General features: G+C 35.2%; 1 protein-coding gene across 2 annotated transcripts; it reads left to right on the plus strand.

The window, feature by feature from the left end:
- Positions 1-995: 995 nt before the first annotated feature.
- Positions 996-14,474, plus strand: LOC132180914 (phosphoglucomutase, chloroplastic). Of its 2 annotated transcripts, XM_059593907.1 has the most exons (22): positions 996-1,287; positions 1,460-1,525; positions 1,794-1,838; positions 1,934-2,026; positions 2,148-2,200; positions 6,166-6,217; positions 6,316-6,384; positions 6,716-6,784; positions 8,482-8,604; positions 8,692-8,744; positions 10,486-10,564; positions 10,651-10,715; positions 10,797-10,864; positions 11,019-11,137; positions 11,239-11,313; positions 11,408-11,523; positions 13,195-13,336; positions 13,480-13,561; positions 13,641-13,687; positions 13,804-13,881; positions 13,961-14,066; positions 14,165-14,474. In XM_059593907.1, exons 1-22 carry the CDS (start codon positions 1,066-1,068, stop codon positions 14,230-14,232), a joined length of 1,890 nt encoding a protein of 629 aa, XP_059449890.1. In that variant the 5' UTR covers positions 996-1,065; the 3' UTR covers positions 14,233-14,474. The 2 variants fall into 2 exon arrangements, with proteins under 2 accessions (XP_059449890.1, XP_059449891.1); XM_059593908.1 differs by lacking the exons at positions 996-1,287; positions 1,460-1,525; positions 2,148-2,200.
- Positions 14,475-27,256: the final 12,782 nt, after the last annotated feature.

Here is a 27,256-nt window from a genome sequence, read left to right on the forward strand (position 1 = left end):
GGTAGCACCGATGGGACCAGGCGGCGGCGGGCGGTGATGGTTGTGAAGGGTGCTGTGCGTCTGAGGTGTGGAGAATGAAGAAATAATCTGGTGTTTTGGTTTTATTTTCTTAACTTGTTCCATGCTGAGGTGTCACATTTACATTGGTGGGCAGAAAATGAGGATTTTTTGCCACAACCGAACGGAAGTTATTCTCTACTTCAAATTTCTAAAAAAATCCCAAATTTTTTATTAACATACACAAAAAGTTTTTATTGGGATTACAAACCGTACGTGGCACCGTCTCATTGCCATCCTTGGAAACAAGAAAGCAAAGCGCCCGTGTCCAGTGTGACCGTGACGTCTACGGAGCACAATACAACTTGAGAGTTGTCCAGCATTTCTTTTCTTTTTCTGAAATAATTAAAATATGAAACAAAAATTGGAATATACTTGGAACCTTGGGAAGAGTTAAAGCAGCTCACGTCACATGATACCATCAAAAGTTTAGATATGTGGACTGAGATTCCGTGAAATATACCCATTGAACAATAAATTATATTGCTTAGCTCCATCAAAAATTAAGAAAAAAAATGGGCTGGCTAGGCGGGTTTCGAGTGGCGGCTGCTCTCGACGGTGGTTCAGAGGTTGCGACCACCACATGTTAACTCTGAGAATAGTTGCCCTTATTAGGGTAGTCATAATGAACTATTGAGAGCGAGACGATCATCTTTAGGGGTAGCCAAACCTGTCTTGTCTATCAAAGAGTTTTTAAGATAGTTCACTTATTCCTAAATCAATATTAGGTGATTAAACATTAAGTGATGTCCTCTATTCTTATTGTTATTATTATTATTTTGATTTTGATTTTGTTGTCACGTTATGAGAAATGAACGGCAGATGAAAAGGTATTTTAATGAAGATAAGTGTTGAACAAGTACATGTGGTTCATTTTTAATTCCTACAACTAATAATAGCATTAGAGTCGGCACAATTTTTTTTTTTTTAACTCCTACTACTTTTTCCCCCACTACTCACTCACTATCTGACTCTCACTCTGTATCTCCATCTCTATTTCGAAGAACAATGGCTCTCTCTATGAGATTAAACCTGCTCTCGTCCACCACGTTAAGACCCAGATCGTCATCTTCACCACCATATGCCTTCATCACTTTCTCATCTCCAATCCCATCTCTCCCGCCCCTTCCTTCTCCAAAATTCCCCCTCAGAGCCTCACACTTTCCCTCCATCAAAGCCTCTTCCTCTTCATCTTCTTCCGCTACCATTACCGAGCCTGAAGGCATCAAGGTCTCTCTCTTTCTCTCTCTCTCTCTCTCTCTTTGTACGTGCGCACACACAAATATACGTATGTCTCTATGCGCGCGCGCGTGCGCGCATGTTTGTATGTATGTTTTTCGTTTTGCATTTTGGATATTGGCTTTTGTCAACACTTGGGTTTACTTCTTTGGTTTTTTTTTAGATTAATTCGATTCCGACGAAGCCGATCGAAGGGCAGAAGACTGGAACGAGCGGACTTCGGAAGAAGGTTGCTCTTATTGTTCTTTCTGTTAGTGTTAATTATTCTATTTGTGATTGATTTTTGAAGTACTTGTCTTATTTGTTTGGTAAGAAAATATACGTAACAGGAAATGGAATTCTGGGTCTAATTCTTTTTTCTTGCTTGTTTATAAAATATGAAGTATTTGATTCAAGTAACTGTAGGATAGAATGGTTCTATTTACCTTCAATTTCTTGGCAATCAAAATGAGCCTGATGGGTGTTATGTTTATATTGTTTGATTGTATGTTTCGTAGGTGAAAGTTTTTATACAAGAAAATTACCTTGCCAATTGGATCCAGGTTTTGAATTTTCACATTTCATTCAACTATTGAATTTATTTAATTGGTTTTTAGTGCATTATGTTTCAATATGAATTGTTAATTTGTATCTGTAGGCATTGTTTAATTCATTGCCATCAGAGGATTACAAGAATGGGTTGCTGGTGTTAGGAGGTGATGGCCGTTATTTTAATCGAGAAGCTGCACAGGTATTTTTTTTCTTCTTTTTTTTTTTTTCAATTTTTTCCCTAGTGTAACATGCCAAATTAATGTCATTTTCTTTGAGTGTTTATCTCCCTTAGTACAGCTAATTTGTATTTAAAATGGCAGATAATTATCAAAATTGCTGCAGGGAATGGTGTTGGAAAAATTTTGGTTGGAAAGTAAGTTTCTTAATTGGCTGCTATTTTAACTATTTTAGCTAATTTTCATTTGAAGATTGATGCAAACAAAGTGCTATTAGGGAGAGATATATAAGATGCTAACATATGTTCTTATCTGTTTGAATTAATTTATTTGTTTCCACCTTTGTCGGACTTCCATCTGGTTGGACACTAACAGAGGAGTCTACCACTATAGAGTGATATGTACTACGCTTGTACTTATAGGAATTAGGAAACTATTATTGTTATAATCACTACTTGAGATGCCCATGTACTTCCTAGACCTAAATAAGACACTTACAGATGGAGATATGTTGCATGCCATTTCTTGCTTTTCCATTTTATCATTTTGAGCTATCTTAATTATATTGCTTTCTACTTTTCTTCTGGTAACATCTGCACACACAACTTCAGTTATAGCTGAATGTAAGTACCCATTACAGTAAAACATGTATGGGTAGTGTTCACTCTCTTGGTTTTAGAGACCTCATATATCTGATAAATTATTTGTTTGAATCAGCGTTTTTTTAGAGATGCTTTGTGATTAGTAAACAAATCGGAAGTAATCTCCCAAACACGTCCGGAGAGGGTTTCTCTAATTTCCCTAATTTCTATACATGTCAATGAATTTTACTTTTTACAATAGTTTTGTATTAAGTAGTGTTTTGCGTAGTTTGTGGGGTTGTCAACATGTGGATTGTTGTTTAGATTCAAGAGGGGCTTCTGGTGGGATTCTGCTTATATAGGATAGGAGGGTGCTGGAAAAAATAGAAGAATGTGTGGGGGAGTTTCCTGTTGCTTGTTCTTTTAGAAATGTTGAAGATCAATATAGTTGGACTTTTATTGGTGTCTGTGGTCCTAACTTTGATTGTAATAGAAGGTTTTTATGGGATGAATTGGTTGGTTTGCTCAATTGGTGAAATTTGTTGTGGTGCATTGAGGGAGACTTCAACATCACTCGTTTTCATAGTGAGAGATCGAGGGAAGCCCCGTTTTGTCCAGCTATGGTGGAGTTATAAAATTTCATTTTTGATCAGGATCGTGTGGATATTCCATTTGTAGGTGGAACTTTTACGTGGTCGAACCACTCCGATACTGTGAATTTGAGAAGATTATTTCCAACTCTTAGAATGCATTTATTAGGGAAAGGTAGATTCTAGATTCCGTTCTCATTGCTAATGAATGCCTTGATAGTAGGATCAGATTTGGGCAGCCAGGTGTGCTTTGTAAATTGGACATTGAAAAGGCTTATGATAATGTGAATTTGAGTTTTTTGTTGCATACGATGAGAGCTGCGGTTTTGGGGAGAAATGGTGTAATCGGATAGCTCAATGTACTTTTTCAGTCCATTTTTCTGTTTTGGTTAACGGCTCTCTGACGGGATTTTTTAATAGTTCTCGTTTCCCGAGACAAGAAGACTCTGTCTCCTTTGTTGTTGGTCATTATGGAGGCTTTAAGTATAATGATTTTTGCTACAGTGAATAGGATTTTTTTTTTATCAGGCTTTTCTGTGGGGTCTAAGAATGTTGGTGGGCTCCTCTCCCATTTTTTCTTTGCGGATGACACTTTGATATTTTGCGGAGCAAACCTAGATTACCTTCATTATTTGCGTTGCTTGTTCATATATTTCGAAGTTGTCTTACATTTGATGATTAATCTGGCTAAATTGAAATGGTCTCTATTAGCAGTCAGGTTTGGCTCGTATTCTAGGTTGTAGGGTTTTTCCCTTGCCTATGAAGTATCTAGGTCTTACATTTCGAGCTCCTTTTAAGGCCAAATTGATTTGGTATGGCATTAATGAGAAGATAGAGAGTCGTTTAGTTGGTTGGTAGCGGTTTTACTTGTCTAAAGGTGAGAGGATTACTTTGATTAAGAGAACCTTGTCTAATTTGCTACTTCTTTCTAAGTCTCTTTTTCCCCTCCCTACTGGTATGACCAATCGTATTGAGAAGTTACAACATGATTTCTTGTGGGGTGGGGTTGGTGAGGAGTTCAAATGTCACCTAGTGAGTTGGTACAAGGTTTGTTTTTCGATTTTTGAGGGGGTTGGGGGTCTGAAATTTACTTCTGTTCAACCGAGCTCTCTTGGGGAAATGGTTATGGTGTTATGCTTGTGATAGAGATGCTATGTGAAGAGCGGTGATAGATTGTAAATATGGCAGCTTGTGGTGTGGGTGGAGTTCAAGTGATGTTAATGGATTGTGTGGGGTTGGTCTCAGAAAAAATATCTTGAGGGATTTTGGCATGATGTGTAGTGTGAGGATGATACGATTAAGGTAGCTTTTTCTTAGTTATTCAATATTGCTTGTTTAAAGGACGCTTCCGTTGTAGATCACTTATAGCTCTCTAGTGACTTGTTGGTAGAAGGTTAATTTATCAGAGTGGCACATGATTGGGAGGTGGATTTTTTCACCTTGTTTTTCAATATGTTATATTCCATCAAATTGAGATGGAGTGGTGAAGACGAGCGTTGTTGGCCCCTTCCAAGGATGTCAGATTGTTCTATAATGTCCCAATTCCTTATTTACTCCTTTTCCTTGGAGGAGTAATTGGTGGAATTAGATTCCCTTGAGAGTGTTTCTTTGCTTGGTTGGCCGCTTTAGGGAAGATCTTCACTATGGATAACCTAAGGAAGCGGCATCTTATCGTTGTAGATTGGTGTTGTATGTGCAAGAAGAGTGGGGAAACTATAGATCACCTTTACTCTACTACGAGGTTGCTAGTGCCTTATGGAGTTCTATTTTTTATTTATTTTTATCTTTTTGGGTTAAAGTGGGTCATGCCTCGTCGAGTGGTCGATCTATTCGCATGTTGGAGAGGGCAGTGTGGTAGTTTTTAAAGTGCAGCAATGTAGAAGATTGTCCTGTTTTGCTTTATGCGGTGAATCTGGAGAGAAAAAAATGATTGTATTTTTGTAGATTGCGAGAGGACGGTAGTGGAACTAAAGGCCTTCTTCAATACCCTTTACCAATGGACAGGCGCCTATAATTGTATTCATATTTCTAGTTTTCATGATGTTTTTGATCTTTTTTCTTTTTTTGGTCTGGTGTTTCTCCTTTATACTTTCTTTGTATTTGTGCTGCGCGCTCCTTTGCTTTTTAATGAATTTCGTTTACTTATTAAAAACACAAAAATATGTATTAATTTGATTTATAATATCTGTATATTGAAGTATGAAACTCCTGAAGAGGACCCAGAAGTTAGTATTCTCTAATACAAGTGTCTTCCCCATCGATGAGCCAAATTTGTTTGTCCTTCCTTAAAGAGAAATGAGTTGGATATTTTTGCTTAATTATGAGCTTATATGTAAGAGTTATTTCGTACTTGTATGGTTGAGGCTCCTGTGATCTCAATAATTTAAATGGTGGAGTATGTGTTCTGCAGTGGAGCAGTCCCATAGATTTTTTTTTTCCTAGTATCCCTCTATAAACAATTATTAAGAGTCCATTTGGCCCTGCAATTTCGCAGGCCAAAAGTACATTTAACAAAATCATAGAAAGTGTCCCATTTGGGAATGCTTTTGAAAAAAATGACGGTTTTTTCAAATTGTAGGTAAGAAGGTGCATTGTTTAAAAATGCATGATTTTAAAGGTGAAACTGCAAATTGAAATGCTGAATTGCGATATTACCAAATGCTTAACTGCTTTTTAAAAATTACGTTTTCATTAACTGCATTTTGAAATTGCTATTTTTCAAACCGTTAGACCAATTGGACCCTAAGAGATTTTTGTGTTCCATTTTGATATTATAGAACATCTTTGTAATTAATTCGTCTGGTGGTTAGATGCATTCAGGGTCTATTCATATTAATTTTCTTTTCAAATCCTACTGGCCTTACATAATGCTATTGGTTTTATGAAGTGGCCAAGCCATTTTGTGGCAGTTTTTCACTTCTAGTTCTTCTATCATAGAACTAAGTTCTAATTCTTTTATCATAGAACTAAATATTAATTATATCAATGCAGGGAGGGTGTTCTGTCAACACCAGCCGTTTCTGCTGTAATCCGCAAGAGAAAGGCAAGCGTGTGTTACTTTTAATTTTATGCTTCACATCTTGTTATAGCATCTCTCCCTTCCTCTCCTCATCTCCCTGCAATTAACAATTATTTTCACAGGCTAATGGTGGATTTATAATGAGCGCCAGTCATAACCCTGGTGGGCCTGAATATGATTGGGGCATCAAGGTGAATTTTTTGATCTCACATGTCCGGTATGTATAGTGCAATCAAACTTAATGGTCTTTGTAATCGTAGTTCTTGATTTTTGAATATTTGTACAAAAACAAATATTGGTTTCATTCAATTCCCTTCAAAGCGGTTTACAGTTTGCCCTAAATGTTACTGAATCTTTTTGAGAAAACATTTACTCTATCAGTGTGGAAGTGTCTTAATTTAGTATGAAATATAGCATTTGCTTCTTGCATAAGATGTTGCATAATCTGATAATCTCTTATTACTTGGAACAACACCATTTAATGTATTCCAACTCAAAATTTCATTGCTGTTTTCTTACCAGTTCAATTACAACAGTGGTCAGCCTGCACCTGAATCTATCACTGACAAGATTTATGGAAACACCCTCTCTGTAAGTATCTGATTCAATCTTTTTGCTTCCTGATTTTTCAGTCCCACCATTTTTCTTCCTTTATATGGTTAATCGCTTATTACTGTCAATCCTAGTTTTAAGATGATTTGTTTTGTGCTCTTTGCTGAATAGATTGTAGAGTTGCTTCTCCGTGCAAATGAGGACTGTGATAAGTCATCCTTGAGTTCTAAAATAGTCCTTACCACCCTGTTGAAAGTGCGTAAAATGCAAGGGTGTGGCCTTCTGGGCTATAAGATTACCACTTTGAACAAACTGCCACATAAGTCAGCGAGTGTCTTAAAAACAGAATTAGATTGAACCTAGGACACCACAACGGAGGGAATACATGAAACACCAAAGCTCCCAAGCAACAGAGCAATGTAATAATAGATGATTAACAGATTCTCCATCCTGCTTGAACTTCAGTTTGATTGATATAGTTAGTTTCTTGTTGAAGCTTTTTTCGCTTCATCAAGGCCTATCGGAATTCCATAGAACACATTGGAGGAAATGTCAGGGTTTGTCAATGTAGAGTTGAATCACTACTACTGACAATTTGAGGCTGCTCAAGAAGTATAGGTTAATTCACCATCCTAGAAATGAATGCCCCCCTTCCTGATGGTACACTGCTGTTTCTGTATGAAAACGTTTTTGCATGTGTTTACATGTGCATATTTATGGTTCAACAAATGTTGCCTTTGTTCTCATGAAAGGTTGATTGCAACATCTCCACGTGTTTATTATAACCATGTTGAAGTTATGGGAAACCTTGAGCTGTTGTAAGTCTTAACAAGAATATAAAGTTTCTAGTCTGTTCTATACTGAGTTTTGAGGAAGTTGAGCCTTTTCAGAGATTCCCTGTATAATTTCAGTTACATATGGTGATACTTGACCCATCCTGTTTAATTTTCTTTTATTGTGATTGTAGCCTCCTAGTGTTTACTTTGGAGAGTCATACGTAAACGAGATTCCATTACTCATCATAAAAAATGTATGCGCTCTGAGAGAGCTCGTGTTGACAATTTACTCTTTTTATTGGCAGAGTAAAAAGTTAAATTAATTCTCTAGGTCAGTTAAAATGCGTTTCTTGTTAAATAAACTGTACAAGCAGGCAAGATAATGGGTTAGTTCTTGCAGTCAATTTATTTATTGACTAGTTTGATATAGAGAATGTAAATATCAAATTATATCTGCATATGTAGAGTTGTAAGAAAAAGATTAATGGGATTTTTCTTAGAGAATCAGATCTGCCAGAGTTAACCCAACCTGTAGTGCATGACCCTGAGGAATCAGCTGTCCTTGAAAATTACAAATTGCATACATTTTCAATGCTCTTATTTACTTTGTTCTTTCTCTTACTATGTGATTCATGGTTCTTTTTCTGTGTTAAGTCTTCCTTAATTTTGTTTTGCTGATGTCTAGTTTTTTCTTCCATGCTCTTTAGTTTTGGACACCAGCTTTTGTATCCCGTTTGTGCTTTATTTTCATGATTTTTTTGTTATTTTTTCCTTCTAACTTGGTATTTTCTCTTGTATACTTCTTGTGTACCTGAGGTGCCTTATGCCTTTTATATACATGTTGATTACTTATCATAATGTTTTGCCTCTTCATCTGCCCATTTGCTTTTAAGCAGTAACTGTTTTCCACCTGTAGTCTTTTTATTTTCAACTTGTTTCAATTGTGCAAATGTGATGCAGATAACTGAAATAAAGGCTGCAGACATTCCTGATGTTGACCTATCATGTCTGGGAGTTACCAAGTACGGGAACTTCAGTGTTGAAGTAATAGACCCCGTTTCTGACTATTTAGAGCTATTGGAGGTCAGGAACAAAAGATATGCATCTTCAGAACTTTGAGATGAACATTCAAATGCGTTTACATCAGTAACTGTGTTGGCTTTTGTGCAGAGTGTATTTGATTTCCAGCTTATCAAAAGTCTTCTGTCACGATCAGATTACAGGTATGATGTCTAACATGTTTATATAGTCTGTTGGTTCTATTTGGTGGTTTGTTACTCATCCCTTATTTTGTGTCTCTGCTTTTCCCTTGATTTGGGGGAAGGGGCGTATTCAAGACAAGTAACCTCTGAGTTTTTGGTTTCTGGCTAAATTTATTTTCTTTTCTCTCTGATAGCTAAGGGCATGCTAGAATTGGTTGTGACGAAAAATGATATTCCTTGCTTCTCATTTTGCTTCTTTCTGTTTGCAATCAGCTGCACTATCCTGTTTTGTCAGACTGCTGGGTCCATACATATTTATAGCTAGGTTTGGTCATCATTTTGTTTATAGCTTCTTTAACACAAGACTTAAAGCTATCCATTTGGCCAACCAGTAATAGAGCAGGACAAATTAAGCTACTGTGAAGACTTGTCTTAAGTCTATCGAATGGCCTTCTACAAAATTTTGATCTTTTCGTAGGTGTTTGCCCCCGATTGGCTCGGGGATCGCATTGATTATAGAAACATGAGTTTAATTAGTTGATTTATTAGTGCCTATCAAAAAAAAAAAAAATTAGTTGATTTATTAGTGAACAAGGAAAGATATTATCTAGACGGGTGAATAGATTAAACTTAAAACAACGATTAATTACTATTGCTATAAAGCAAGCTCGTATTTTATCTTTGTTACCTGTTCTTAATAATGAGAAACAATTTGAAAGAGGTGAGTCGACCACTAGAACTACTGGTCTTAGAATAAAAAAGAAATAGGCTTACTCTTCACTTTAATCAAAATTCCAATACGAATTCAAAGGCGGATTGATATTTTGTTCGAAAAATTCGAACTGAGCCTTTGGCATCTTCATGTTTTCGTTCTTCTATTCCATTCAACTTGTCATCTTTTGGATTGTGTTTAATCCTTTTGCTTGTTTTAACACCTATAGATGGGGCCCGTTCATTTACATTAAGAGCCTGTGACCAGTCATTCAACCAGGGTTGGATTTCTATGAAGGACATTGGAAAATTGTTGGGGTTCAAGATTCCTTGCCATCTGAAACCATTTTATATCTGGAAGTAGTTAACAATTATGCTAATTGAGTAACTTAGGGGTTTGCAGTGTTCTGACTCATGGTTTACAACTCGGATTCGTGTAATTGTGAACTACTTCCACATATAAAACGGTTTCAGATGGTTTCGTTAAAGTATTCTGTAATTGATATGCTAGAGTTAAATTTGTAAGTTCTTTGACAACTTTTGATCTGACTTTTATATCTGTCTTTTCAGTCCAATGCAAAGATTTCCAGTACTTCTAAACTAGGGTTAATTTTTGAAAATCTCCTTAAATATCATGCTTATTAGAGGCACAAAGAAGTTTGATTCACAGTATAATCTTGGAATGAAAGTTTAATTGACTCACATTTAGTTCACAATTCTTGCTACCCTGACCCTGCCTCTGCCCAAATCCCTTGGGTTTTATTATTCTTTTCGCTAAAAATATTCACCACTATTACTTTATCAGTGTTAAGGTAGTTTAACTAGGTGGCTAGGTTCACCAATTTACGTATATACACTTTTTAAGCCTTTTTTGCTTTATTTGCATATCTCCCCTTCCTGTCTAGAATTATATGCTTCTGCTTTCATATTTATTTATGGGAAATGACTAAACATGGACCTTTATGCTCTTGGTTGGATCTTCAATTTCCAATGTGATAGTCATTTAGATTTCGTGGTTTGGAACTGTTTGATGTTGAGTGTGACTTTCTAGGTTTATATATGATTCCATGCATGCTGTTACTGGCGCTTATGCAAAACCCATCTTTGTGGACAAGCTAGGAGCCAGTCTGGTATGTTGACATGAAATACCCTGAAAGAAATTATAATGTTACTATTATTGGCATTCCTGACGTTAGATGTTGGGTATGTCATGTAGGATTCAATTTTGAATGGAGTGCCTCTAGAGGATTTTGGGCATGGTCATCCCGATCCCAATCTTACGTAAGAGTGAAATACTTTGTTTGATAGTTGCTGATTGCCATTTTTAGAGCATTACTGATTTTGGCTTGTATTGTTGGGCAGATATGCTAAGGATTTGGTCAATATTATGTATGGTGAAGGTGGACCTGATTTTGGAGCTGCAAGTGATGGTACTTTAGATGACTATAAGAGGCATTAATTTGTGTTAATGATTCTAGAATTCTAAAATGTTAACAATTTCTCATGGACACGAACACACATGTTTATTATTGTTATTAGTATTCCGATTATGTAGATTGACGGTTTATCTTTTATCATTAATAGGAGACGGTGATAGAAATATGATTCTAGGTAGAGGCTTTTTTGTTACTCCTTCCGACTCTGTTGCAATTATTGCTGCCAATGCACAAGAAGCCATTCCATATTTCCAGAGTGGCCCTAAGGTAAAAATGATCTTTTCGTCTTTTATTTCCGTCTTTTTTTTTTTTTGTTAAATATTTTAGTTGTGGAGCTTAAAAGAAATGACTCATTCTGAATTTTGTAGGGTTTGGCTCGATCTATGCCAACAAGTGGTGCTCTTGATCGTGTAGCTGAAAAACTGAACCTTCCTTTCTTTGAGGTGTAGCTCTCTTTGAACTGTTGTATTACTTGGAAAATGGGGCTTATATTTAGAGATAGATCTCTCTTGACAAACAATGGATCCTGTCATTCAGGTCCCTACTGGTTGGAAGTTCTTTGGAAATCTTATGGATGCCGGGAAGTTGTCCATTTGTGGGGAAGAGAGTTTCGGAACAGGTTCTGATCACATTCGTGAGAAGGATGGCATATGGTAATTCTCTACATTTATAGTTTGGGGTAATTGCAGTGGCCTACATAATATATTATCTACTTTACTGGGGCTTCTCATCTTTTTAAAATTATTTGTATAGTAGAAAAACAAAACTATCATTCCTACAGGACTTCAGCTAGCTGAATCTATATTGCGATAGTGTATTCTCCCACTCACTTAAAACACGACTTATTTGGCCTTCCTCATTTCACTTTAGCTTCTACAGCTTGAATCAAATCATTTCTCCTTGCCTGTGTATTTGTTGATTTTTTGTTCCATGCAACTGTTAAGCATAACACCATCAAGAACTTCCTTCTTCATAGGCTCAATGTGTGCCCATTTTTATTGTTGTATATTATTTAATCATTATTTGTGATTCCCTTTGTTGCCAATTATCCATGTGAACGTCATTATTTTCTATTATGCTCATTCTTTGCGCATATCGATTTTTAAATTGCGCAATCTTCTACACTGTAAAGTTTGAGTAGCTGTATAACTAGAATAAAAAAGCCTTATTCATGGTCAACATTGTTTGGTACAAATGATCCAAGCCTACTATCTGACAGTTTAAACTTGGATCTGCTTAGAAACTAATTCTTTAGGATCAGCTCAAGTTAGCTTGGAGCCACTATATCTCTATTCAAACTCAGGATGGCAGCTGCTCAGTGGGCTCAGGAGTTGCTTGGGCTGTTTGACTACAGTTGTCGTAAAGATTAACTATAAAACATCAACTCTTAGCTGTTGTAAGTGGTTAAAGTCAAATGTTATTATTGTAAAAAAGATGATCTAACATATTGCTGTTCAAATGTCAAACTCATTAGAATGACTGGAGCCATAAACTCAGATAAGCTCATAATTAAACGAAGCTCAAGGGCTTCATGAATGGCTCTGTTAGGTTGCACCCCTAGTCTAATAATACCCAAGTTCTAGAGGCTATTTGGCCACAAGCATCGTTCTTTAGATGTTGGCTGAGATCCATTGGCATTAAAAGACAGTATAATGGTTATGCTGCTTCAACACAAGCTACCAAGGAGGAAGCCTTGTCAGTTTCCTAAATTAGGGGCAGGTCTGGATGAGAAGCTTAGATTATTGCTAAAAAAAGAAGATACGGGGAGATGGTTGATGGCCCATTTTGATACATGGAACTGTGTATACTTCTCTACGGTGTTTGGCCATGCAAACTTGAAAGAGCAATTTGCCATTCCCAATGCTTGACCTTATATATTCATCACCTAAAACATGGTATGAATTTGTAGATTTTAGGATGCGGCAGTATTTGATTTCATGCCTGTTCAAAATAGATTTTACACATTGCCTGAATTGGATTTTGTGGTTGAATGACATTAATTACTATAAAATGGATGTCTGGTGTAGCATGAAAACGATTCTGGTGTAAGTTGACTCCTCTTTTTGTTAATTACTATAGTTTCTTTTGTCAATAATTTTATGGCAAATCCGGTATCTAGTATTAGCTATACTCTCACAAATTTGGTTTCATTACATTGCCTGTTCGATCTCTTGTTAGGCTAATGAAAAAACCGACTCTGCAATTTAGTGTTTAGCACAAGTTTTCATAGTTTGAGGTATTGAAAGATGACACACGTCTATCCTGTCTCTATTACTTAAACCATCAATTCCCATGTGAAATGACCTAATATCTCCAAATGACAGGGCTGTCTTAGCTTGGCTTTCAATTATTGCATACCGAAACAAAGACAAGAAACCAGGTGAGAAGTTGGTTTCTGTCTATGACGTTGTGAAGGAACATTGGGCAACATATGGAAGGAATTTCTTTTCTAGATATGACTATGAAGTAAGTCATAGTTCCATTTGGACTCGAACTTGCACATTGTTGTTGTTACTCTAATTTGAGTTTTGGGTTTGAATCTCCAAACCAGATTAACTTGAATTGTCTCCTGAGAGGTGAATCCGTTGATTAACTCAACTCATTTTCAGGAATGTGAATCTGAAGGTGCAAACAAAATGATAGAATATCTTAGAGATTTGCTCTCTAAAAGCAAGCCTGGTGACAAGTTTGGTAAGCTTGAACCTAAAGTTTTTTCATGCCATCATCACTTTTCCCCAGCAATGTTTGGATGCTGATAATCGTGTTACAGGAAGTTACGTCCTCCAATTTGCAGATGATTTTATGTATACAGATCCCGTAAGTTTGAACATTGTATATATTTTGTCTTTGCTTAGTTGTGACTTCAAGCAATTGAAACATTAAAAAATTTCCTTGCTCAACATGTTTAACTCGTGTTTGATTTGATTATCTAGGTTGATGGGAGCAAAGTGTCAAAGCAAGGTGTTCGCTTTGTTTTCACAGATGGATCAAGGATCATATATCGTCTATCAGTATGTGCAAACCTCTCTCTCTAACAAATAATCTTGGGGACACATCTCCTAAGTCAAAATATCTTATACATATCTACAGGGAACTGGTTCAGCAGGTGCCACTGTTAGAGTTTACATTGAACAGTTTGAACCAGATGTATCTAAACACGATGTGGATGCCCAAACAGCCCTAAAACCATTGATAGGTTAGTCTGCTATCATTTCTCACTTATATATATATATATATATATATATATATATATATATATATAAATTGTTTATTGTTTGTTTGGTCATGCTATAGATTTGGCGCTGTCTGTCTCGAAGTTGAAGGAGTTCACAGGAAGGGAGAAACCTACTGTGATCACATAAAGCACAATCCCATGATCGATCTCATGTATCCAGTGTTATCCTATGCTATGCCAGTGGCAGGTTGACCAGTTCATCTTTTTTCCTCTTGAATTGTCTTACAGATATCTCCCATTCAGTTTTGAATCTTTTGATTGTGCAATAGGTATCCTGGCTTAGTATAACAATAAGCCACTCCTTGTAAATTACTGAATTTTATGTGGAAAATAAGACACCTCTTTCTCAGCAGAGGAGTTAATGCTTCACTGCTCTTGCTTCAATACCTAGATTGCAAAACTGAGCATCGCGTTAAATCACTATTTTTCATAAAAACTTAAACTGATAGGAATTGATGAATTTGATCTATACCGAAATAGTTGAAGTAATCCTCTTGACTCGTAACGTAGGCCCCCAAATACTTCATGGTGGTAAGTACCAATTATTGCTAATATTAATATTCTCTGATATTCGTTTGCATTATGCTAAAATAGCTATTCTCTAATATTTACCTATTAAAATATATCTATACTATTTCTTTAGTAATAGTATATTATGCTTATTGTAATACATACTATAAAAGAAAAGGAAAAGAAATTGGTTTGACATGGAGTGGATATATCTATACATTTATTCTGAACTTTTCATTACTATAAGGAGAGGGTCCAGGAAAAAGCTTGAGTAGATAAAGATTCGAGTTTATTTAAGCCTAAATTTAGGAATTTTAGACTTTTTTTTTTTTTTTCTTTTAATCTAACATCTCTATGACTGTTAGATTGGTCTTCAATTTACCACTAATTTTCAGGGGCAAACTTAAAATATTGCATATGATCTAGCATGATATATCTCTTCCTTTAATGAATGCGTTTGTATTTAATATAATTAGTGCTAACTTTGTTAATGAAAAAATTATTATACATGAGTCAAGGAAAATACAATATATATATTTTATTTTAGAAATGGTATTTCTTATAAATTTTACTCCTTAATAACTATTTCCATAAAAATAAGAGCAACTAGAGTTTCAACTGCATTTATCATTCCAATATGAAAACACAAAATGTGTTGGTTGGACAAGGATCTTCTCAATTTCAAAGATATAATTTATTTTATGGTCAGAATTTAAAGTTTGTGTATTTAATGATATACCGGATTCTACATTATTTAAATTTTTAAAAAAACGTATTAAAAATTGACTTTATATGCATCATTAGATCTATCAACTTTAAATCTTGATCATTAAATAGAGACAATCCTGTTTTACGGTGGTTTTGTTTGACATATTTGCTCACTTTCCATTTGGTTGACTATTGTCTAGTAGATTAGCCGGTGTTTAAAACGGTAGGTTCAAGGACAAGTGGATAGCATATGGTAGTTATGCATAGTTGACCTTCAATCAGTACCTAACTATCCACTGTTGATTAAGACCTGAAAGTTTTGTATCATTGGGCTTTATGGAGAGGCCATCAGGACAAAGTTTGCCTTGAGAGGACCTGGAAGAGATTTAGTGTGGGGATGCAAGTGTTTGGAAGGATAAATCTAGAAATCCAGGAGGAAAACAAAGAGAACGAATGTCAAAGATCATCACGAAACTCGTTTCTCCTTTAACCTTCATGGAAGTCATCACCTTCTATGAAAATTATTAACTTACTTCACTTACCGCTACTCGCCCAAGTGCCTAAATCAAAGACAATTTAGTTGTGTCAATGGGGAAGATGACCACACTTGTTGTGACGTGATCACCCTATAAAACACATCATCGATGCAAAAATTGGCTATTGGTTTAGGTACTTATGCACAAAAATCAAAGAGAATGAAATTCGTCCTCCAACCCCTTAACGTTTCTCCTCTAACCTTCTTTGTGGAAGCTATCACCTTCTATGAAAATGAATAAGTGCAGAGATGACCACACTTGGTATGTTATGACGTGATTGATCCACCCCATAAAACACATCATCAACGCATAGTCATTGGTCGAGGTATATATGCGCAAGTAGTATGAGAAGGCGGATACACTAATTATGGTCATTCCTTTTGAAGACAATGTATATTGGCTCACGTCTAGCTTTCCATGAAAAGCAAAGAGGTACTTTGAGAAATGTAAAGAATACAATCCAACTGTGAGCTGATCAGGTCTCCATAAACAAAAAACACCCAATGGGATGTCCCCGACCATGTTATATGGAAGCTGAGTGTGCAAGTGACAACACAAGAGCACCAGGGTTGAGCTTGATCAGATGCCTTGTGGGAGTGAATATAATGGGAAAAAAAGGGTGCCCTATTGAGTCTACTCTCTCCCAAAAGCAAGCCAACTTATTTCCCATCCCAACAAACCCAAAGTGAGATAATGGCACAGCACGCACTCAACATAGGACACTCTTTTCGTCCTTCTCAACCCTTTATGCAGTAACCCTTTATGCAGTAAGCAGTATCAAGCAGAGACTTCTGGGATGTGACATTCTCAAGTTGCTTCTCAGACTACATTAATTCCTTTATGGTCAGAGCCATATATTTTGTAGAGGGACCGCAATAAAGACATGAAACGCCACGTTTCTGTTTGTGCTTGCCTTCTGTTTTCGATTACTTTTTTTACCTGAAAAATGACTTCAAAGTCTTACAAGAGCACTAGGAGGATTGGACTAACTATATACATATATTTTTTTAAAGTCAAAATTTTGCTTCGGTCCATAAAAATCACCTCTATACTCATACTAGCCATTACTACAGTATTGACTTTTAAGTTTGCTACAGTTGCTCTCCAACTGTAGCCAGCAACTGTAGCATCTCCATTTTTTTTTTCTCTCTCTTTCTTGAACGCAGCTAAAAAGTGATACCGCCATGGTGATGCCAAACCAATTGTTGAGAGCGAGAGCCTCAATGCCAATCTAGATCTCCTCCGTAGCCTCCACAATTTGGACGCCTACACGTCATGTCTCTCCCACCTCCTCTGCATCCCCAACATCGCCACCGACGGTCTCATCCACGAAGAGCTCTCACCTCGGGTCCCCTCGCTCCCTAGGTTTTAGGGCTAGAGTAAAACAATTACAAACCCAAGGTCAAACCCTATTATAATGTCACACTCAATATTTACTAAAAGCTACATGAACTTGTGCCCATTCATGATTTTCAGCCCCTCAATAAAATTTGTTAAAGCAATCAGTCTCTTCTAGGTGCTTAAAACCTTGCCCTTTTATGCGTATGATCAACCACCCACACTTTCTTTATACATATAGATTTATTTTCTGTGGAAAGACGTAGTGATTAATAATTGTAATCTTAAGGAGGCACATCCAGCAAATTTTGAGTGAATACCTACGTTTTAAGTATAAATCACTTATAAAATGAACTCTTTATGTCAACATAAACATAAAGGTAGTATTAGTATATAGACCGATCTTTAATTTGTGCCCTAGATCTATCCTAAGAGATTGTAGCAGCTGTTCAAAGGAAAAAGAAAATGGAGAGGATCTCTTTTTTTATTCTGTTGTTGTTGAAGGTTTCCTATTTTTAACCAAAGCAATGCATTATTTGGGTTCAAAGGTAGCCGGGTTTAGTAAGCTAGGTTTCCCACCCTAAGAAAAACATGCTTTTGTTATATCATAGCAATCAAGGCGGCCTTTTCCTTCAAAAATCCAAGACCAAATCAAAATGGGATTGTCTTTGCCCCCCATTTCACATATGAGCTAAATCTCCAACTGACCCACCAACTAATAATGGTACAGACAAGTAGAAAAGTAAGCAATCTTTTAGTGGGTAGTAAGAGATAGAATTGCGACACACTCTCTATGACTATAGTTGTGAATAGATCCAACCTCTTTGGGTCAATCAGTTTCATGGGATTTTGTCTTCCAGAGAACTCATTTGCCCACAACCTTTTATCTGCATGACATTGTGACAAATCCACCATCATGTTAGTTGCCTCTAGTGATGGACCTCGATGTTCCCTCTTCTCCCTTTTCCACCTAATGTCCTCTGTCCTGTAGTGACCATATTTCACGATTTCCACTTCCTTTCAAATGTTGGGAAACAAACAACTAGGTTGCAACCCCAACCAGTTGACTCAAGTAGTAAGAGCCTTAGTTTTGGTGACATCCCCATTAATTAGGTCTAACGTTTGAATCCTCTTAATTGGAGTTAGGCCGCAAACAGCTTCTTGGGCCCACTCTTGGCGACAAACCCGAAGTCTTATCCGATTTATTTAAGAGGACGATTAGCACAGATCTAAGGTTTACCCGACATGAATGAGTATATGAAGTTGGGTCGATTTTCTCCATTCCTTCAAACTTTTGGCCTTTAATTGATTGCTTATGCGTAGCACCTTGGAGAATAATGTGAGTGGTAGTCTCATAGATATTTGGAGCTAATATTTACTGGTATATATATATATATATATGTGTGTGTGTGTGAAAAGTACATTTTACCCCCCAATGTTTGGGGCGATCTTCAATTCGATCTCCAATGTTTCAATTTTTGCAATGCACCCTCAAAACATCTAAATTTTTGCAATTCGACCAATTTTATCCCAAAATTCTCATATTATCCATAATTTAAAAAAAAAAAAAAATTAGAGGGTGCAAAAATAGTCAGATGACCAAAGGGGTGGCCATCTGACCATTGCAAAGTGGTTGAGTGCATTTGACAAACCCGTGTTTTTAAATAAAATTGAGAAAAATATCCTTTTTGGATGTGGGTTTGAAATAAATGATCACATTTTTCAAATTGAACAGTTTTAAAGTCCGTCTTGATTTGAGATTTAAAAAGACAAACTATGATTTTACCCGACGTTTAAATGTGTTTTTAAACATTTCATTTTTATAATTGTCTTTTGAAGTTACAATTTTTTTCAAATAGTATGTTTTGAAATCATTAAACCAAAGAGATACTAATTAAGATGAATGTTTGGAAAGAGACGAAGGACAAATGAAGATTGCCTAGGAGGAGACCAAAATCTGCAACGTTGCAGATTTTGGATTCTGAAGTCATTAGTTGTCATGAGTCATATCTGTGTATAGGATGTGAATTGAACCTATTAAACGGTAATCAATTAATTTCTTGTACTGAAGTCTGAATGGAACTGAGTGCATCATAATTTGATTTAATTGTTGAGCAATATTTACAGGTAACACATCTCAAAGAGAGTAATCAATCTTCTCCACGAGATCTTGTCGGGGATGTAATACACCCAAATGATTACCGTGGATAATTTTATAGAGTTTTATGATTTTTGCGTTGAAAATAATTTGAGTCGGGTTAATATTATGTTCTGATAGATCCCTATTTCTCTCACGTACACTAAGAAAGAAAGCAAAAAATAAAACTTCTTTTGGGATTCTTTGTTAATTCCACTACCTTTTTGCCTTATTTTGTCCAGATCTTAAAACTCGACTTTTTAACTTTAAATTATAGTTTCCAAGCTTATCATATCTTTGAAAAGATACATGACTTCTTTTATCACTTTCTTCCTCTTTCATGTGGGGGGTGCTAAAAATCTTTCTCTATTTTATGATTAAGTTTCCAATTTCTTTGGTGCATGATGCCATTTTCCTTCACATTTTAACTATTTTTTTATACATATTCACTGCTGCTTTGAATGGATCTGATCTGCCCATCATATATATATATATATATGGTCAATTAATATTATATGCATATTTCTATGAATTAATGCACTTGAAAAACGGTTTAGACCCGAGGAACAGTAATTAAAATATAAAAAATAAGAAAAAGTGCCATGCTTCATGTGTAAAACATGTCACTAGCTAGGAGTGTCTGTTTGAGCAATAAATTCACAGTGATGGTGACTAATAATATTGAATTTTATGAGCCAGGTAAAGACAAAGATGAGAAGAATACCAAGTCTTCCATGAAGCTGCCACTTGATGATCAGGAGATAATTAAGAAGATAATTAGATCATGATCATGAGTTTAAAGGTAGATTTACATCAGACTATGATCCTGATAACTATGAGAAATATATATATCAAAAGGTATATATAGAGAATATTTTTTCAAGAAAAAGCATCAAAAGAACATATAGCATAATTGGATCATGCAAAACAAAACAAAAATTCCCAAAGTTGGCTACTTGGTGTTCTTGGGGCTGAATTTCTTTTCCTTTTTTATTGTGAGACCAAGAGTGTACGTGTGCTCTAATACCTACAAAAGACCCCTTTAAAGAGGCTTATGTCTCCATGTAAGACTAGCTGGGTTTTCTTGTCAAAGTAGGACTTGGGAGACATAGACCCTATCACTAATTTACATGGCCACTAGGGATTCTTGTGTAATTAGTGTAAGCACCTTAAGGGATAGTAATCATCTTGAAAAGGGACCTAAAAGGAAAAATAAAACTAGTTCTAATATGCCTATAATACTTGTCATTTCATGACATGTCATAAGTTACTACTAATTATAATTTATTCTACTATTTATTTTGATTAATCAAAACTATCAGGGATATTTTATAATTGCAATTGACAACTCAATGAAATCTCTATATATAATTAAAGTCATCAATAAAACTATCACTTTAATTCACCATCTTTTAATCTTTGAGTTCCCTATTAATCTCTTGATTATTCTTGTATTCTTTATGTCATATTTCATTAAGTATACATTTAATTTTAATAACTCCTTACTAAAACACTCAAGCCCAAGAATCAGAACAATAAATTTCCATTAAAATTATCTCAAGGGAATATTTCATTCAATTTGATTAAAATCAAAGAGATTATAGACTCCATCTTGAGGAGTAGTGTTCCCAGAATGCTACATATAATCACTCAACACTGAAATTTTGACCATAAAAGGTCTCACTCCTAAATTTATCAAAGCAACCGCCACTTCACATTTGAGTTTAGATTCCATTCAAGATTTGAACAATCTTTAAGCAGTCGTGAGTTCAATTTATTCATATTAATAATAGTTACATAGAATAACAACTTACATGGTGCAATTCAATGCATTACAACCACACCAACATATCAATTAGAAGTATGCATTTCCATGATTAAGATAGACTATCATGATTGATATGTTATAGTCTCATAAAATGGAATACTCAATTCCATTCCATTACCAACTATGAACTATAGTTTATAAGTTTCAAGATTTATGACTTAGATCTTTTGTGTGATAATTTCATTAATTGTAACTCCTCAACTTAACAACAAGTCGCAAGTGAAAAATGTCTAAATTTTTCCTGACGCAGCTACATACAAAAGTATTAGAACTCTCATAGCGGAAATATCAAGTACCCAAATGTTCTTTTGTACCTTTTTGACATCACAACCTCATCATAAATGAAAATATACGAAAGCTTCTAAACAAACTTTAACTTATATAAATATTATCATTGTTATTACAAACTAAATATATATTTTTAAAGATATATTGTTCTCAAAAGGTGCCACAAGCAGCACATTAAAATACTACGAACTTGTTAAAGTAAGCCATTCTTAAAAGTCCGGCTTCTAGTCAGCACTATGTAATACCCCGCTTTTTAATTAAGGTTAAGTGTGTTCTAACTATTGTTTAATTAGTATGCTAGAGATGGTTCTAAGTGCCTAAGTAGGAGAAAATGAGATATTTTGGACTTTAGCATCATTCAGCAGTGGTCGAATGATCGAACTAGACCATCAATCAATTGATGTTGGCACAACGTTCCCTAACAATCAATCAATATAGGATCGATCAATTAATGCCACTTGCATGCAAATAAAAATTGGTCATCTCAGCATCTTGTACTCGGTTGTGATCACCCATTCCGGCAATTTTCATCCTCCTTTTGTTTAGGAAACCCTAAAGAGAAAGAGAGAGGAAGGATAATTGAAATTTACCTTCAATAGAGGTAATTTCTGTCTCTATATCGTTTCCATTATCATATTAAACATGTTTGCATGTTATTTATTAATCATTAAGTTGTATTTTTGTAGATTAATGTATGGGCTTGTTGTTTAAGGCTTTTAGGATGAATCTTAGAGGTTTGATGTTGATTATTGTGCAGGTAGATTATTGTTTTTGTTATGCATGTGATATCTATCTCGTCGTTTATTTATGGTATTTATAGTACTTAAATAGATTTAATGTCAAACCAACTATTTTAAAGATGTATTATAGTAGATTTGTTGTTAGGATGGATATTATTATTATTATTATTATTATTTTATTTTTTTTCTAATCAAGGATGGATATTATTTGATTACAAATGTTGGAGGTTTGATGATTGGACCATTAGTAGGAACAAGCTTATACTCAAAACAATGCTAGGAGTTAGATTAGAACTTAGATCATGCTAGAACGGGTGTAGTTAGGATTTTTTGAAAATGGGTTTTTGAATGATAGACACAATTAATTATCGATCGATTCGATGCTTGCACCAATCGTTCAATGCTCAAATAAAATGCAATTTTGGCCTAAAAACTAGGTTTTAGAGTATTTAAAGCTTAGATCAGGCCTAATGATAGAACCTTACGCATATTTTGGGACTGGAAGAATTTGAAGACGTGTATCAAGGGGATTCATACGATCAAGGTGAATATAACTCACATGGATACTCGTTATTATAATTCGTTATAGCATGATTATTTTATGACGTGCATGTTTATAATTACTCGCATGAAATACATTTTAAAATGAACTCTATTTTTGTGTAAAACGTGAATCAAATAAGCGAATGTTGAATCCTATGAGTTTTATAAAATGCATGCATCGATGCACGTAAAAAGACAATAATATTTACATCGTATAACATGGTGTGTGATGTACGGATGGCAGCCATAGGCTTAACATTATATGAGGAAGACCCTATGGTTCATAGTTTATGGTTATAATGTTTGGCCTTAGATCCAATGAATTAACGTTGATCAGGGCAGTCATATTTGGTTGGTGGTCATTACAGAGGCATTACTAGTAGCGTGGGTGTGAAGCCCCAAAATACCAAACAGATTTATTAAAAAAAGAATGACCATTCACTTAAACTTATAAAAACTCATTTTGAACATTTTAAAAAAAACTCATTTCAAACCAAATAGCTTCTAAGCAAGTTATAAGGTCATAATAAGATCCTTAACATACTCCTAACTCAAAATAATGCCTTCATGCAAAAGAAAATACATCCAACAAGAATAAAACGTCAACCAATGCATAAACCATGATTAAAACCTAAAACAACAACATAAAGCCAAATCTAGCAACTAAACTATGGAAAACACTTAACCAGCATAACAATTAAGTAAAGAACAAATCAAGTTAAGAATGTTACTTCTCTAGAACAAGGATCTCCAAGAAAATCTTCATTCTTTTTCTCACAACTCATAAAACACTCAAGCAAGGTTTTTCAAGGGCTCAAATGATGGAATGGAGCTTAGAAGGGCATGGGAAGAGGTATTTATAGGGTTGAAAAAAATTGAAGGTGTTGCTCTGGCAGTCCTACAGGATAGTGAACGTTCGGTGGTCCTGGGTGAACATTCGGTGCAATATTGCACAGTGGTTTCAAGGTTGTAGGTCAAACGTTTGGTCATTAATTACCTCGTAGGCCCAAATTTGGTCAACGAATGTTCGGTTGTCCCCCCGCAAACATTCAATGAGAACCCAAAATCCAAAAATCTTCCTTCCAGTGAACCATAATGAACCGAGAAATCTTGTTGACCCTCCAACTAAGCTAAACATAGCCTAGTAATTACCCAGAATGCTACAGTTCCCCCCTCTGGTGTTCCAGTCATGCATGGGTGGACGAGAAATATCCACTAGGGGATCTCCTCTGCCTTCCACCAGTGGAGGCGGATCTACCCCCACACTAGAAGGGATGGAGGGGGCTATGAGTTTTCTCTATTGGTAGGATATCCAAGCCCTCCTTTGCAGGGCACATCAAAAGAGAGGGGATTTGCCTCCACTGCCGGGCAGTGGATTCGAGTGGGTCTTCCCTATGTCCGCTCCCTTTGTTGTTCTTTTTATTGTTTTGTTTCGGTATTTTTTTTTTTTTTTTTTTAAGACATTAGTGATATTTTTAAAAGTTCTAACCTAACGTGGCAGCTCTAATATGATAGTCATTATACGCTCCATCATACTTTTGGTATAACATCTAAAATTGAATACTTGATAGACCTTTCCTCAAAAATTGAATGGAAAATTAGAAGTATGGATCTAGTAGGCAATGAGTAATGCTCCCCCTTGAGTCACTCAAAAAATGAGATGTCTTTTTTTGAAATTATTATTTGATCAAAATTCAACGGTGATCAATCACAAGTTCAATAGTTATTTTAAAAACCACATCATTTTTGAAATGACATAAGAGAGACACAAAAGCAACTTGTAGCATTATTCAATAGACAATACACCATAACCTAGTTCCTGATTTGGAGAAAAAGAAAAAACTCGTCCTAATCTTGTAATGGACAACTTACATAGGGATTAAAGAGACATATTGAAGAAAGAGAGAGAAAGAGAGAGAGAGTAGAAGCATATAATGAACTACATTAGTAAGATTGGTTATGATGAAGTGTTACAGAGACCTTTATTTATAGAGAAACTATGAGAGATATACAAGTAAACTTAGTACACTAAGAAAATCCTAAAGTAAAGAATGGAATAATCCTAGAATAATATCTGACATATATTCTTAACAAGATCATACGAAGATTTTCAATAATATGGAATACAAGTACAAATATATTGGTGGCTCTCCATTATTCACAATGAATCGATGTTTGGTCATTATAAATTAATTATGTCAATCTTTAGTTTAAGATTGAAATTGAGAATTTTACCTCGATCGGGTTAAAATTGTACCCCCACTATCATTTGTTACATTTACCTCTTTGAATTAAAGATCAAATGGATACAAAAGGGACTTGTGATGGGCAGAAGATATTTTCAAACAGTAGCATGCTATTTGCCTATCATGCTACGCACGGACAATTCATGGGCCCTCCTCATTACCATATTAACTAAAACAACTAGAACTCTCTTATTTTCATTTTCATTTGTAATTTTAAAACTTGAGATCTAAAAGCGATTTTAAAAGCGTTATCATTACCTGCAATTTGAAAATGTATTTTTAAGCTATATATGTTTTGTGATTTAAGGTCTGTTTGGGTATGCATTTGAGTAGCCTAAAAGTGCGTTTAACACTCAAAAAGTCCGTTTAAAGAAAAAAAAAATATATTTAATAAATAAGAATTGAAAGCACTTTAAAGGGTCTAAAAAGCCAAAAAATGGCCAAAAACTGTTTTTTTTTTTTACTTAAAAGTTCTATTTCTTAAACACAATTCAAAACATGCTATTAGTTTGAAATCACGCTTTTGGTCATCAAAATTGCAGTGTCAAACACAGTCTTACAAGCTAAACACAAACAAAGACTGTAGACCTTTCCCACCTCATGCACTAAGGGTCCGTTCGAGTTTACAATTTTAAAAAGTGCGATTTTAAAGATAACAACTTTAAAACGAGCAATTTGACCTTAAAAATTGTGCATTGCTTGTACTTTGAAAACACATATTTTTTTACTTTTTCAAATCACAATTTTCCAAAAGCGTACTCTTAATTTTCAAACAATACGCTTTATACGATGTAGTTCAAAATCATACTTATAATACGTAAAATCGTAATGCAAAATGTACTCTAAGTGGGATTTCCGGTACCCATAAGGCAAAGAAGTTGGTTCTGCTCCTTGTGGCCATAGAGTTGAAGGGGGATACCCATCAGTGACTCTAATCAATGTTGACTGTTAGGGTACAAAACCCAGTCTTTTGGTCATAGCAGTCTGCTATTTGCATGACATGAAAGCCCCCCCGGCACTTTTAGTTTCTGTTATTTTGTTCCTCTAAATATCTGTCTCTTCCTCTCATTTCCATGTTGGCTTTGCAATCATACTGCTTAGCCATTGCTCCTACAAAAGCTACTCTTTTGTCACAATTACAGCAGTCAGCCTTTCAATTCAATTACTTTGCTTTGTGCTGTGGTTGTGCTGCTTCTTTAATATCCTTTTTTTTTTTTTCTTTTCTTTTCTTTTTTTTTTTTTTTTCTTCTAATTTCCTTTTTCCCCTTCCTTTTCCTTTAATTGTACTAATTCACAAAACTTTGAATTCCTCCCAAAAGAGAAGGAAATTGGGGAAGAGAGAAATGAAGCAGAGACATTCTTCAGTGGGGGAGTCGGATGTCTTTTCTAAGTTAATTGGGTTTCCAGCACTTTCTTCTCCAACGTTTGTTTCCATGAAGATGGCACGGTGCCCTTTTCAGGTGGGCTAAAAAAAGTAATTGTAGTACCTAAAATGTTGTGCCAAACAAAAGTAGGTATGTTTGGTAAAAAAATTTTAAAAGTACTTCTTTGATTTTTTTACTCTAAAAGTGACAAAAACACACTTTTAACAAAATTTTTTTTTTTAAAAAAAAATATCGTTTTTTGACTTAAAAACTATATTTTTCAAACGGAATCCTAAGTAGGGTCTTAATTCATGCTTGGAATTAAGGTGAAAAATAGAACTTTTAAAATTAGAAAGAAAAAAAGAAAAGTTTTTTAGAGCATTTTGACGACTTTTGAAATTTTTTTATCAAACGGGTCAACTTTTTATTTGATATAACTTTTCTGGTACTAAAAGTATTTTTTAACGTCACTAACGCAATTCCGAACATGCTCTTCCTAAACATGTAAAATAAGTACTTTTAAAACTTTTTACCAAACATGTCATTTTTTTGTTTGGAACAACTTTTAAGGTACCAAAATTACCTTTTAACCTTGGTAATTCAATTGGAAACAAACTCTTCAAGTTTTGCTTAAAAATATGTGGCCCAAGTGCCAAGAGGGTGACACAAGCATTTTCTCCGGCAAAAACCGCCAAAATGCCATTGGGAAGCGATTTACTGCAACAGTATAAAAGACAAATACTCATGGAAAATGGAGCATTGTCTAATTTCCCCCATTAAAGAGCACCCAGCGTGCAAATACACCACCGTACAAAGCCCTTGATTGCAAAAAACAAAAAAAAAACAAAAAATTGCATTTTGCGAGAGAGAGAGAGAGCGAAGAGCTTGCTATAAAGATTCCGATTTTTGTTCA

This window comes from Corylus avellana, chromosome ca5 (assembly GCF_901000735.1).
Source record: "Corylus avellana chromosome ca5, CavTom2PMs-1.0".
NCBI lineage: Eukaryota > Viridiplantae > Streptophyta > Magnoliopsida > Fagales > Betulaceae > Corylus > Corylus avellana.

Excerpts from the sequence above, each read along its gene's own strand:
- LOC132180914 (XM_059593907.1), top strand. The coding sequence starts at position 1,066 with ATGGCTCTCTCTATGAGATTAAACCTGCTCTCGTCCACCACGTTAAGA. Across the intron at positions 10,716-10,796 it reads CATCCCGATCCCAATCTTAC|ATATGCTAAGGATTTGGTCA; the intron begins GTAAGAGTGAAA and ends ATTGTTGGGCAG. Across the intron at positions 13,882-13,960 it reads GGATCATATATCGTCTATCA|GGAACTGGTTCAGCAGGTGC; the intron begins GTATGTGCAAAC and ends ACATATCTACAG.